We start from the raw sequence: 15448 nt of genomic DNA on the forward strand, positions 1-15448 counted from the left end.
TGATGCAAAAAATTCATGTAGTTTCTCCACAATTGCCTTATCTCTCTTGAGCGCTCCTTTAGCATCTTGATCGTCCAGTGGCCCCATTGGTTGTTCAGCAGGCTTCCTGCTTCTGATGTACTTAAACATTTTTTGCTGATACTTTTTGAGTCTTTGGCTAGCTGTTCTTCAAATTCTTTTTTGGCCTTCCTAATTATATTTTTACACTTCATTTGCCAGAGTTTATGCTCCTTTCTATTTTCCTTGTTAGGATTTAACTTCCACTTTTTAAAAGATGCCTTTTTGCCTCTAACTGCTTCTTTTACTTTTACTTTTACTTTTACTTTTGTTGTTTAGCCAGAGTGGCACTTTTTTGGTCCTCTTACTGTGTTTTTAAATTTGGGATATACGTTTAAATTGAGCCTCTATTATGGTGTCTTCAGAAAGTTTCCATGCAGCTTGCAGAGATTTCACTTTTGGCACTGTACCTTTAAATTTCTGTTTAACTAATGTCCTCATTTTTGTGTAGGTTCCCTTTCTGAAATTAATTGCTACCATGGTGGGCTGCTTTGGTGTTCTCCCTCCCCCCAGAGATGCTACATTTTATTATGTAGGGTCACTATTACCAAGTGGGTCAGCTATATTCACCTCTTGGACCAGATCCTGTGCTCCACTTAAGACTAAATCAAGAATTGCCTCTCCTCTTGTGGGTTCCAAGACTATCTGCTCCAAGAAGCAGTCATTTAAGGTGTCATGAAACTTTATCTCTGCATCCCATCCTGAGGTGACATGTACCCAGTCAATATGGGAATAGTTGATATCCCCCATTATTACTGAATTTTTTATGTTTATAGCCTCTTTAATCTCCCTTGTGTGTGCAGCCATGCTTGTGAGGCTAATGTGTGAGGCTAACTTGCATTATGTTTAAAAAAAAAAAAAAAAAAAACCTCCACCAGGGTCACACCCAAAGTTCTTAATTCTTACTTAATCTTTTCTCCCAATGGCATTCATGAGAAAAAGCATTGTCTGCTGCTAGACACTGAAAGATAAACAGAAGGCCAAGATGTTCTGCATTTGACTTCTCTTTATAATAGTTGTTATTTGGGAAGCTGCTTTCGTAAGCCTTTTTGTGCTAATGATTCTTAAAGTGTGAGACTAATAGCATTGATTAAGTCAGTCCTACTGCAGCCAGGTGCTCAAGCTTCCAAGTAGTTTTTCAGATAACTTTTTGCCTTGGCCTGCAGTTGCCCATAGACACTAGTCATGGATCTCTCTCATACAGGAATGAGAAGCATATCAAACTGTGACTTGGTTTTGTGATGTGTGGACTAGGAGCTACTCAAACCCTATTTTCACAAATCATCTAAATTCAAGTTGAACCTAGTAGCTTCAGAGTGAAAGACTCATTCAGTATTGTCTTGTGCTAAGCAGCAGGTTGGTATTCCCAGGCAGCAAAATATGGAATACCCCCTTAAAGTTATTTGAGCATAAGCTTTCATGAGCTACAGCTCGATGAAGTGAGCTGTAGCTCACAAATGCTTATGCTCAAATAAATTTGTTAGTCTCGAAGGTGCCACAAGTCCTCCTTTTCTTTTTGCGGATACAGACTAACACGGCTGCTGCTCTGAAACCCTTAAAGTTGGTACGCTAACATCAGTGTCAGAACAGCCATCTGGGGAAGAAATTAGAAGGTCCAGACCAAAGAGATAGTACATTACGAAAGAGTCATACAACCTTAAACGCAAGAGAACCTCATCTCTGCACTTTATGTAATTTAGAAAGTAACCCATATTGTTTTGGACAAAATATATATAATTTTTGGAAGCGATACGGTATTGAATACTGAGCACTGTGCTTTCACCGTGTGACCATTATTGTACTGGATTTGTTTCTCTACTAAGCCCAAAGTATGCTGAATGCAATCCTATTATTATCGTTATTAAAAATCAGAAAACATAATGGGGCTCTTGGAACTCACCCCTCTGGGTATTTCCAGCCATAGGTTTTGATCTATTGTGCAGACCTAAAAAGTGAAGGATGGATTTTAAAAAATAGCACGTAACACTTTTTTTTTTTTCCAGATCAGAACGGAGGTCACATAAACAGCTTTTCAAACATCAGAGCTACTCTTTAACAATCCACTTCTTGTGTGCCAGATTGCAGGGAGAAGAGAGTAAATTGTAACTCTACAGATAAAATGGGCAGTGTGAAAAGCTAAGATTCTAATCTCACTTAACACCACTGTAAAGCTGGTGGAATGAGTCAGAATCAGACCCAAGAAATATAATGAGTTACTGATGCTTATTTTCATTAGTTCGGGCAATTTTATCTTGCAAAAGTGTTTTAGTGGTAGTGAGAAATTGTGGTCAGTTCCTTTAAACTGATCATAAATGTAAACTGCAGTCAGTATTTATCTTTTAGTTAAAAGCAAATTGCCTTTGATCAGACCTCATGTCATTCTGAGTCAGCAGTCACTCCTTATTCTTAACAGATTACTCTTTAATTCTCTTTCCTGCAGTACGATATCGTTGGACATTCAGGAGATGGCTTCAACATTGCATTGGTTGGGAGTGACAAAGTTCCCAAGAACAATAAACAAAGATTAGAGATTATTAAGGTAAATCCTCTTAATAAATAGCTCTGGATAATCAAGGATTCTAAAATGCTGAGGATAAGTTCCTACAGGTCACAGAATACAAAAAGTAAAGAGAGGGAAGTTGCTGGAAGGTAGGCGAAGGAGGGATACGAGGAGTCATGTATGTAAACACGAAGCTGGGGAAAAAACTTTTCGACTTTTAAAAAACCTGTGCCATAGTAATAGAATAAGGATGCATCTCTTTGGGATCTATGTCCTAAACAGTCCATTAATGATTATAGGAAGTTCCATACACACTGATCAGTTGGTACAGCTACATGGAAAGCTCTCTGTTAATAAAAAATATTATTGTTAACATGTAGCCACTGGTGAGTGAAACTCTGGGGGTGATCCTTAATATTTGTTTGTACAGTGCTTGGAAGCCATAAAGTGCTGTAATAGCAGTAAGAGTATGTAAACTCCTAGACTGAAAAGGTGTTAAACCATCATTGCGAAGCGAACATGTACTGTCATGTTCATGTCCTAGCTTTTGCACAGGAAATGGCTTTGTCCTCCATATTCTCCATTGCAGAATAACACATTTCTTTCTTGTTTTGTCAACCATACGTTTCAATAATTTTAAAGTCTGTTTTGTCACCATGAGCGGGCCCAGATTAACCAATGTTCACTTGTGGCACTTTCACGGAGCCCCACTGAAAGAGGGCCCCCACCACCAAACAAAAACAAAATTGGGTGTTGCAGCCACTTTGTGCACCGGGTCACAACGTCACTCACTCAGATTTGGGGCAAACACCCCTCTGTCGTGATGGAGGAGTAGCTGGGCCAGACCTGAGCAGTTCAGGGCCGTGTGCATGTGGGCTGGGAAAGGGGAGGGAGTGGAGCTGGGCGACTGGGATTGAGAGGAGCTGCCCTAGCCTGGGATGGGAGCATTGAGTCGGAGGGCAGTGGTGAGGAGCTGGGGAGAGTTGTTGGTGGGCTATGGGGTAAGTGCAGAATACTGGGGCCTGTGGAATGGGATGCATGTTAGGGCTGCTGGGATGTGTGTGGGGGGGGCTGTCAGGATAAGTGGGGTGGTGAAGGATTGTAGGTATATGTGGGATAGGAGGGGCATTCAGGGGTCTGTGTGTGGGGTGGGGAGAGAGGGGCATTCTGCGATTTGTGGCGGGGGGTGGCATGTATGGGACGAAAGCACTTTAAGAAAGGTGGGGGGCCCCATTTCCACAGTGCATAGGGCCACAAAATTCTTTAATCTGATCATGAGTCTTATATTTGGCAATAACACTTCATTCTGAACTCCATTAGTCTAATATACATTATGAACAGATGGGATTTGGTCAGGGTATTCTCCCTCAGATCTATAGCAATGGGGAAACCCAATCTCCAGCCTACCATAGTGTTTTACTTCTTCACTCTCTAGTTCTGAAAGCCAAATTCCCTCCATGTGATTCTTCCAGTTCTGACATTGCAAATTGGATTTTAAGAATTTATGGTTGTACTGAGTGAAATGAACCTTTGACTGAATCCTAAAATGCTGCATATTCTCTAAAATCTGGAGCAGGATGCACATTAATAAATGTGTTTCACTTAATATGGCTTAGAAGAATGTTTGCTCCCTTTATACCAGCTAGAATGTATGTTTTATTTGGAATAGTTCTCTCTATACATTTCCTTTTGATTTTGTTGTGTACCCAGATAATGCACGCCCATGCTCAATTCTGTATGAGCGGAGACCATACCCTGGAAGGGACGGAGCATGCTGTTCGTGAAATTGCTAAAGAAGAGGCTGACGAATATTTTGTCATAGTTTTAAGCGATGCAAACCTTGAACGATATGGTATCCCACCAGCAAGATTTGCCCAAACCTTGACCATCAACCCTCAAGTTAATGCTTTTGCCGTATTCATAGGATCCTTAGGAGACCAGGCAGACAGGTAAATATATTGCTGCTAGTCCCTGAAAAATACAATGATTTGCCGTTTTCATGACTCTAAAGAGTGCTTTCAGAAAAATGTATGTCGGTGCAATGACCAAGCAACAAGCAGAGTTCTGCTCTAAGTGACAGGTAAGATTTGATTCTTGTCCCATGTTGTTTGATGAGCAATGGTGACAGCACAGGCCTTATGCTACTTATCAGCAACTTTTTCCAGCCAGTTCAAGACATTGGTGGCATCAAGAGAGAGTCCATTCAGTTCTCTGGCTCCAAGATAGCGGCTTTCAAAGGCATAAATGCACTACGGAATTAAGGTTTTGGCCACAAATCGGCACCCGTGGACTCTTCCCTAACGAGGGAGTTAAAAATACACGTATATAGTCTAACTACTAACTATATTTCTGAGATATATATATATATATATATAGACAAACACACACACATATATATACACATAGCCTATATCATAACTAGGGCCCTAACAAATTCACGGTCCATTTTGGTCAATTTCATGGTCATAGGATTTTAAAAATTGTAAATTTCATGAATTCAGCTATTTAAAGTCTGAAATTTCACGTTGTTGTAATTGTAGGCGTCCTGACCCAAAAGGGAGTTGTGCGGGGGTCGCAAGGTTATTGTAGAGGGGGTCGCGGTACTGCTACCCTTGCTTCTGTGCTGATACTGGCGGTGGCGCTGCCTTCAGAGCTGGGCACCTGGCCAACAGCTGCCACTCTCCAGCTGCCCAGCTCTGAAGGCAGCGCAGAAGTTAAGGGTGGCAATACCCCTATCCCCCTAAAATAACCTTGCGACCCCCCAGCAACTCCCTTTTGGGTCAGGATCCCCAATTTGAGAAACGCTGGTCTGGGCTGTGCAATCTGTATAGTATAGGGTAAAAGCACACAAAAGACCAGATTTCATGGTGGGAAATCAGCTATCACAGTCGGTGACATGTTTTTCATGCCTGGGAATTTGGTGGGGCCCTAGTCATAGCTTGAGATGGTACAGGGGAGACAGAGAACTTTTATACAAGCCAACCTTCTGCATCTGCTACCCAGTCACCGGTACATACGATTCAAAGCTATTATCTCTATCATAAACATGTGCCAGTTACCACTAATGTTAAAGGGCCAATTCTACTTTAAAAAAAAAAGTCATTGACTGAAAGGGTGGTAGGATCAAGCCCAGAAGGAGTTAGGCCACAACATGTGGTATAATTTTAAAAGGTTTGGAACATGCAGCTGCACAGTGGTTGCTGTTCATTGAATTTCTGCAGGTTCCATCAATCTATTGTTTGTGTTTCCCATAAAGAGCTCCTATTTTGAAATATTATTGGAGATTGAGTTTTATTTTTCTGACTGGAAAAATGGGTTCATCATTCACATTCATCCTTGAGGAAAAGAGGTTATCAATTTGACCAATTTACTAGATTTGGAATATATATATGACACAGTGTCACTGAAATACAACTGCATGCATGTGCATAATTAAGCAAAGCTTTCCTTTAAAATATAATTTTGGGTGGGAAGGCGGGAAGGGAGTTGTTTTTATTCATTTTTCTTTCCACATGGCTTATATTTTCATTTCAAATGGGCGATCTCTGGGATTGAGTTTATAGTCTATAGGGAAATGACAGTGGGACACAAATATAAATTAAAACTTGTTTTAAAAAATCAGTGAAACAGTATACACCAAAACTGCTGATTAAATATTAGTGATGTGAATTTTGTTATGTACATCTTGTGTACTATTAAAAGCTTTGAATAAAAATGTACAAGGCTGACTACCTTAGGCCTCGGGCTAGCAGCTGTAGAAAAACATGAATTCAATTTAACCTAGGCTAGAAGCTGAAGTATCAACCGCACATTTATAGCCAATATATAAAACTTCAGATAAAATCAGTAGTTTCTGTGGGGTGGAGTTAAAGTTTCCCAAACACTTTGTCAGGTTAGTACAGTAACATTTTTAAATGAACTAAATGATCCCCCTCAGAGAGTGAGTTTTTAGTTGTTTCTAGAAGATCAGCTGTGCTAATACCTTGTTTGGTCACTGGTACCTTAATCTCAGCAGAGATTTTCACACACCAGAAACAGTGACCATAACAAAGGAATGGAAATCTGTAGAAACAGGTCAGTTGTCTTGCTGAAAAGACCTCTGTGACATAACCGCTTTCAGTGTTTCCTTGCACTGCTGCTTTCCCAAGCTTTTAATTGCATAGTGCCGCAGTGTGAATGGCATGTATCAGCAAGGTATTCAAAAGTAAAAACATCCTTTCTTAAGGAACTCTCAGGACTCTTTGGTTTGCTGTCAGAAACATAATTTGTAATGGTAATTCTTTTTTTCCCCCATTCTGATCCCTAGGCTGCAGAAGATGCTACCAGCAGGCCGGTCTTTTATTGCCCTGGATACCAAGCAGATCCCCCAAATCTTGCAGCAGATCTTTACATCCACCATGTTGTCCAGTGCCTAAGACGTTCCTGTTACTATTAAATAATTAGACATTGTAACAAACACAATTCAGAAACAAGCTGCCTGGTGAAAGACAAAATTAGCTCCTGTTGAAGATAAGAACTATAAAACTGATAAATATAATTTTCGTATTGAAATATTACAGTCGCTTAATCAAAATACCAAAAATAACACTGTGTAGCTTAGATTTTTGGTGAAATCGTACAGCATAGCCATCAGGTGACTTAAAGTTCTGCATTCAGAGGGGTAAGAGAGTACAAGGGGGTTGATATAGTGCACAGAATATCTGTGACAAATGAACAGAGAGACAGATAACAGATTGTTTGTGACCATTCTGGCTGATATATTGCCAGCAGCTCTTTGGGACAGCATCATTTTACTCGATTTTATTATCAGTGTTTCTTGGGGTTGAATACCAAGTTATACAGCAATGTGCAAGTCGGACACAGCTAATCTACCCCACTGTTGTGTGTGCTGTGTTCAGAATTAGAAATGCAAGTAACTGCACATTCGAACAAGACTGCTCATCCTGATCTGCATCTGACCTTTGCTGTTGGATGTCAGGAACAATAGAATGGTCTGGAAGCTCAGAACATTGCAGTATAAACATACATTATTGGATCTGGCGCACAACTCAGAGAAGTGAAAATCCCTAGAAAAAAGTTAAATTATTTTTTCCTGGAAAGACAGAGTTGAAAGGGGTCTAAGACCTATCTATGAACATTTCAAAAGGGTGCACCACCATGACTTTGCCACTGCATGGTAGCAGTTGATGACGTCTAGTTTCTCTGTTGCCAGGAATCCTAGGAAAGGGCCTCTTCCCCCAGAGGCTGGATGCGCTCATGGTTTTTTTACATTTTGCTTCCACTTCAAGAGCTCTTTGCATGTTCTGTTTTGGTTTCTAAAATGTGGAGCTGGAGGGCAGATCTGTTTGTCAGAAAAACACTTTTAATAAAGAAGAAAATAAGTAACAAGGAAAAATAGATCAAGAGAGTAAAAGTATGTGGTTTTCATTTTGGTAGGAAATCTGTGTTTGGGGGTCTTCTTTTAATACAGAACATTCTCACTCTGCATCTTTTCTATTGTAAGTATTTTCCTCCCATTTCCACATTCTCAAACAGGAACTCTTGCTTTAGAATTAAATTGGTTGAAGTTTGTACAGCACTTTGAAGATGAAAATCCCTATAGATGGGCTAACTAATAGTACTTTTGCAATCACTGTGCTTCAGGAACACTGGAATACATAATAAATTGAATTCACTATCCTACCGTGAGTAACTGTTAGCTCTCATCACCACCAATAAAAAGACTCTTGCCCCATGGTTGATTATTATAAAGAGATGAAAGATGCAGGAAAGAGCACTGTCTCCAATCATGCTTAGAAGTTGTGGTACTTCACTGCAAAAATGAGATTCCTAACTCCTACAACATTTCTAGCTACATTAAAGATGCTGTTTGGGAGGGATGAGGGGTGATGAGAGAGAATTTGTTTGTTCCTTCATTTCTACAAAACCATCACAGTTTTTAAATGTACCATAATGCATTTTTGCTAGTCTTGCCATTTTCCACCATGTCAATCCCGCAGCAGCATTATGGACCCAATCCTGTAAGATGATGAGAACCCTCAACCTCCATTCAAGTACAAAGGCAGTCAAGAGTGCTCAGCAACTCAAAGACTGAGGCATTCTGGGAGCTAGGTGTCTAAGTGCCAGGTGTGGCTCTACTGCAATACAGAAAACTCCTGCCTAACTCTGTAGGTGCCTAAACTCGCTCAGCACCTAACATTTCAGGGTAAAAGTGCCCTAGGCCCCTCTGTTTCTGCCTCTGGGCATGCGGTCGAACGCTGATTTCCTGCCCAAGTCCCAAAGCAAGTCACAAACCAGGGAAGACTGGGATTCAGCCATCTAAATCATGTGCAGAGTCCGCTACTGTAGGAGTGCTCAAATGTCCCACTCAAAACCCAGCCGGAGGAGGCAGTGGGCCTGGTTCCCACTTTATAACTTTTAGCCCACTGGTTAGAGCACTCACCTGGGATGTGGAAAAGCCAAATTAAATTGCCCCATCTGCCAGATACCTAATACCATGGCAGTAAGTCTTTCACCAATATTGTGAAGTAGTTGTTCAAACTAAACTCCACAGATAAACCTAATTCAAAATGAGTTTAAAAACTGGCCAGGCAATCAAAGCAACACCCAGCTGGACTGTCTTATGCTTCCTGAGGAGAAGAGATCACTGGGATACTACTCTGTGATTGGATTAAAAAACAAATCACACAGTTACTGCCTGCACATGTCAAAATATGATTATATAAGCTTCTCAGACTTATAAATACATTCATTGTATGTATAATAGCCCCCTAAGTATAACAGTGCTAAATGGAATTATTACTCCTTAGCACTCAACTTTTTGCAATTTCTCAAAACTCTACTTTTATCCTTAAAGATTCTTACAGTTAGGAAAATACTTTTCCCTTTTAAATTAACTAAAGATTTTATCGTACTTACTGTACTGTAGACCAGTGCTACTCAAAGTGGTGGTCCGTGGACTGGTGTCGGTCTGCGAGCCATCGGCTGCCAGTCTGCACGCACATTGGAAAAAAAAATTGCCGATCCCCCACATCAGCTAGCTTGAGAAGCACTGCTGTAGACCACTTGATTGTACAGATCCATCTCTGGTGTAACTCCATTTACTTCAGTGACCTCATTATCTTTGCAATAGAGATTAATGGTATTTCTTTTGGGGACACAGTAGAGTAGTTTAGATTAAATTTGAACTAACATTTTAAAAAGGAGACTGACAAGGGTAAATATCATGTTTACAAAAAGTATAGCTCACATCACCTCAGATTATTAAAAATGTTCAAAATCTCGTGTACTAGTTATTTATGCTGTTTATTGAATTATGTGCAGTTCTTTCACCTGGCACAATGAAAATATTTGTTTTATTTTGTTTCCAGCCAGTATCTATTCAATTTTATTTTCAGATTCCATGTACTAACAACATGCTGCATCAGTTTCAACCCACAACACTTCAAGGGAATTTTTTAAAAAGCATCTTCCGGTGGAATTTAAGACAGCCCCCCACCGCCTCCCCTGCCCCAAACCATTAAATGATTTCAGTTGGTTCTGGAAGGGTTTTTACTTATGTCTCTCACTTCTGGGACATAGTTGACCTGACAGTGTCCCTTTACATTGTTATAATATGAGAAATTCCATCTGGACTCTCTATATCTCACCTGCTTTAATATCCATCACTCTGGCATTGAGAAATCAAAATAGCAACTGTTCTTCCCCTCCCTCTAGAATCTACAAAAAAAATTTCTGCTGCTCAGACAGTTAATAGAAGAATTTAGCAAACTCACACTGGTCATCTGTGTCCTTAAGTCATGACAGAGCTTTCAAATGTGCATTTAATTAAAACAATTATGAAAAACATCTTGATTAGCTGTTCACTTCAGCACTGCCTGTTTAGCATTCCAGAGTCCACCAAATATTCCAGAATCCACCAAAGCACATGTACCAACAATCCCCTTAAATTGCCATTTGATTTAATAAGACTTATTGTATCTTAAAATGACATATGACTTCTCCTTTTCCCACTGTTAATTATACCATCTTAGGAGTTTGAAACAAATCTATTATTTACTGAACTGCCATTGCTTCATTGCATGGATATTATTGTTTGTTATTGTAGGGTTCTGATTTACTGCAACTGATGTGTCATTAGCATCCTTGCTTAAGTAATCTTAAGGTTACCTCTAATAATGCAATTTTTAATTGGTTTTCTTTAAAATCATTAAATGATTGTGTGTATAAAGTGTAATCGTACTGACTATTTGTTGTTTTTCATTTCAAGCAGCATGAGGCAGTTTGATGTATTTATTACCATCAGGATTATGTTGCATACTGCAGCAAATGGTATAAAAAGAGGACAGAATGTATTCTGTTGGAATGTGAAAAGTGCATTAGACAAGCACATTTAAAAACTTAAAGTAGCCTTGTATTGTTACTTGTAAAATGCCCTGTGTTAGTATAAAGCGCCTAAATAGAAGCTTGAAAAGATTAAGAGCAGGTTGCTAATCCTTGACACTGACTCCAGCCGTGGTGGTGTAGCTGTGCTGGTCCCTGGATACCAGAGAGACAAGGTGGGTGAGGTCATATCTTTTACTGGACCAACTTCTGTGGGTGAGAGAGACCAGCTTTTCTTCAGCTCTGTGTAAGCTCGAAAGCTTGTCTCTCTCACCCACAGAAGTTGGTCCAATAAAAGATATGACCTCACCCACCTTGTCTCATTGACCCAATCAGTCATTCAGTTACATATTTTGAAGTTTATGTCGTTACAATCTATCATCTGTAGCTTAGTTTCCTTTGCAGACATGCCTGGAAATCATTATGTATGTAATGCTATAGCTCAGAGTCTTCCTTTGTAAAATTTTAATTTCTTAATTTAATACACTGATGTAACAATCCATGGAAAGACAAACATACAACAGGAGCAGTGCTATTGAATTGCAGTATGGCCCCTGTCTTCAAAATTGGGTTCTTATCCAGGAGTTTATTGGGCTATTGTGTATCTGTAAAATAAACTTCACAGCTGCTGTCAGGTTGGAGACAAATGTGAGCGCTCTAGAGGTTGTGCTTTTTTTGCAGGGGCTACGCGTTTTAAAGCCATAGATCAAAACTGCTTGAATACTTGTGTTACAGATGTGTTTAAGAAATTACTTTTTGTTATGTTGTTCATTGCAAGTATATCTTTGATTGTTAAAGTTTCTATAAAACAACTGAGAACATACAAGCTAATTTACCTGATACCAATAAAATTCACTAACTTGTACTGAAGGCAGAAAGATATACCACCATCAGTAGTCTAATTTATTTGTATGTTTGTATTAGAGGGGCTTGATATTTTTTGTTGTTTTATTTGTAGTTTGAATATAGAGTTTTTCATCACTGTTATAAGTGTAATAATGGCTAGCACGGTGCTATATGGCTGTGAGATAACCCCATTCCTAGAAGCACGAGAAGTGATTGGATTTCGCGTCAGCCTTACTTTCTCTGCCTCACTCCCCATTGCCTATTTTTCTTTTCTTCTGTAATTTCGAGAGGATAAACTGTCTTGATGACATTGATAGAGAACGGTTCAAGAAAGGATAGGCAACATTTCTCACTTTCAGTCTCTGCCCAAATTATTATAAGAAGGGCACTCATGGCATTCAAGTGTTTTTACAGCTGAACAGACATTTTCCATTAAGAGTTTAAGATGAAATTCACTCAGTGTGGCCTTTCCAAGTCCCTAGTCACCACACAAACTCTGCTGAAGGCTTTAAGCTTCCAGGGACACTATGCACTGTAGTGTATCTCCCCATTAATAAGGAAGGAGGTATATAGACACAGTTGCCAAGTCCCTCCTATGAAATGCAGAGTGCCCTCAAGTGCCAGAAAAGTCAGTGGGACTTTAACACCTTGTAGGTCCATGCTGTTAAGGAATGATAGTTTTAAAAAAAAAATCTATAAGCAAATCTCTCAAGTGACTAAACACTATTCACTGAGAATGTTGCCTGCCCTTTCTATTCCTACAGAACAATGTGTGCTTGTTTATTTAAAATGGTTTAAACCCTATTAAAGATTCCCCTAGAAAAACCACTTGCAAAGCAAACTCAACTGGAGAAGGACTGAAGAGCTTTTGGGAGCCAAGGAGTAGTCTGAGTCTTAACTTTTAAACAGAGAGAGTGTTCTCCTTGCCACTCATACAATGATTCATAAACAGATTATTTTTGAATGCCAATGTTGCATAACTGCTAAGTAAGAAAACCAAATTTTACATGTGGTATTTTTCTGGCCAATGTGCACATTGCTATGAAATGAAGCAGTGTTATCTTCTGATAGTAGAAGTGTTATTACTTGGATTAACAATACATATAGCCTTTAAAGTGAAAAGAACCATAGTCCACATTATTATCCAAATGAACAAGCAACAATCTACCTAATTTAAAAGATATGCTTTTAAAATGACCCCATTCTCATCTTTTATTTCTCACTGGTTAACTTTTCTGAGTTGAGTTCACATTCTCTTTCATAAACAGGTTAGATCAGTTTTCTTTCTGAGGCCCCCCAGTGTCCTATTAAAAACTCCACAGCCCCCTTGTGCCACAACAACTGTTTTTCTGCATATAAAAGCAAGGCGCAGCGTTAGGGGGTAGCAAGCAGGGGACCTGCCCAGAGCCCCATGCCACAGGGGGCCCCATGAAGCTAAGTTGCTCAGGCTTCAGCTTCAGCCTTGGGTGGAGGGGCTCAAGCCTCTGGGCTTCAACCCCATGCAGTGGGACTTTGGCTTTCTGCCCTGGGTCCCAGCAAGTCTAATACTGGTCCTGCTTGGTGGACCCCCTGAAACCTGCTCGCAGCCCCACAGAGGGCCCCGGACCCCTGGTTGAGATCCACTGGTTTCGATCAGATGATCACATAAGTGGGCTTGAAAAGGAGACCAGCTGTGACACTGAATATTCAGAGTGAACTTTTCAAAAGCAGCTAAAGGAGTTACGCTCTTTCACCGACTTTCAAAGAGCCTTTGGAAATTCCAGACAAAACCAAAAGATGTTATAATGTCAGAACTATTTTACAATCAGATTCTACAACCAAGCTAAGAAAGATGGATTTAAAATATATGAACTTTGGCTTTCTGAACTTTGTATACAATTTTTCATTTTGACACAACATGCAAGCCTGTGAAGAGCTTTCTAGTTATCAATCACATTTTGTTTCAATATTGTGCACAACATTCTCGTGGTGTAACTCTGCTCCAGGTATTTTCTGCAGCCCAGCATCTCCCACAATTCTGATACGGCTCGGCTGCTCCCCTCTACTCTGCAACTCCCAGAGGCCGTTCTAAGCTGCAGCATAGTGTATGCTGACCCTTTCTCCTTTTCCTGCTTGCCAACAGGTCTCCTGCCTCTGCGACAGCAATCAAGTGTTGTTTCATTTACGTCCATCCCTTCCTGTTATCTTTATTTTTTATCGCCATTTTTGTGCAGTAACAAGCCTTTTTTCTTTTATCTTACTCCTCCTCCAGGAGCTGTGCAGCAGTGTTGTACTGCCCCCCAAAACCTCTAATGCACCTGCTTCCTCCTGAGCTCCTCTGCCCCATTACAGACATGACAGAGCCGCTGTGCAAGCACTGGGCTGAGTACAAATGGGGCTCTAGATGTGAGGGATCTTTCCCAGGAGCAGCTTGCTGCCACCCAGCTAACCCTCTTGCTGCTAGGGCACGAGGCTCTAGGTCAGATAGTCATGTTGGGGCCCCTATCCCCTCCAAGTAACCATGATTGCCACAGAAAAAGACCAAGGGCAGAACAGAGACTCTGAGGACAACCACTACATCCAGACAAGCCAGGAGTAAATCCTGGGGTGACACAGGACCATAGACATAAGTCTCCCGCATGGTTACCAGTCCTCTTACTCTTCCTCGCCCCACCCCCAAATCTGGAAATAGGTCTCGGGTAGCCTTGGGAGAGAAGCCGGGCTTATATCCAGCCCCCCTTCCTCCCAAAACAAGCCAGAGAACTCTGATTATGAGACCACACACACACTCTGGAGATATTAGATCCTGAAGTGGAGGACTTCCAGGGCGAAATTTCTAGAGTGCTCTGCACAAAAGGAAGCTGTAAACAACTGTGTGCCAAAAAAGTCCAAAAAGAATAAAGAGGGGAAGAAAAAGTACATAAAAAATCCAGAAGGTACTCCGCTTCTGATGCAGACTCCTCCTCTGCCAAGGAAGGCAAGCTTTCGGGATCTGAATCTGAGCAGAGGAGAAAAAAATTGTTGCAGTTTTTCCAAAACCTGAGTGCAAAAAGGTGATGGCCACAATACAGATTCAATCTGAGCAGGCCCCTGAAGATAAGCCTCAAAGAAAATACTCTCACTCCAGATCCGTCCCTGAGATAGCGATCCCCTTGTACTCCTCCTTCGAGGACGTAATCAGGGAAGAATGGGAAAAGCCTGGCACAGGTAAATTTAGCAGCAAGCATGAGGTTAGGTTCTACAAGTTGCAAGACCCAAAGAATGTTCTTACTGAAGTCCCAAAGGTTGATGCCGCAGCAGAGTCCTGAGCTACATGGTTGTTCCTTCAGAAGAGGAATTCTTCCCTAAAGGACCTAACAGGCGACTGGAAGCCACCCTTAAAAGGGATGTTGAAGCTTCCTTGATCGCCCTCAGAGTGTCCTTGTCAGCCACATGCTTTCTGAGAACAACACAATGCTGGCTGGTGGGCTTCAGGGCCCGACGGACAGAAACCACCCTGACACTGGCGCTGCACTTAGGAAAGATTCCCTGGCAGCTGCATTTGTGGCAAAGGCCTTGCTGAACACAATGAGATTCTCAGCCAGGGTCATGGCATCCAGGGCACCAGCCTGGAGCTTCTGCTCAGGAAAGTAGATGCTCACTCCAAGCATGTCCTATGCTCCTCCAAGTTCACAGGATCTCTCC

At 40.9% G+C, this 15448-nt stretch overlaps 1 protein-coding gene across 2 annotated transcripts in view; it reads left to right on the forward strand.

The window, feature by feature from the left end:
* VWA8 (von Willebrand factor A domain containing 8) overlaps positions 1-11821 on the forward strand; it is a 287936-nt gene extending 276115 nt beyond the window's left edge. For both annotated transcript variants that reach the window (XM_048851261.2, XM_048851269.2), the window contains exons 43-45: positions 2498-2596; positions 4268-4506; positions 6864-11821. In XM_048851261.2, the coding sequence (XP_048707218.2) occupies positions 2498-2596; positions 4268-4506; positions 6864-6972 (447 nt within the window). In that variant the 3' untranslated portion in view covers positions 6973-11821. The remainder of the gene's footprint in view (positions 1-2497; positions 2597-4267; positions 4507-6863) is intronic.
* Positions 11822-15448: the final 3627 nt, after the last annotated feature.

This window comes from Caretta caretta, chromosome 1 (assembly GCF_965140235.1).
Source record: "Caretta caretta isolate rCarCar2 chromosome 1, rCarCar1.hap1, whole genome shotgun sequence".
NCBI classification, from domain to species: Eukaryota; Metazoa; Chordata; order Testudines; family Cheloniidae; genus Caretta; species Caretta caretta.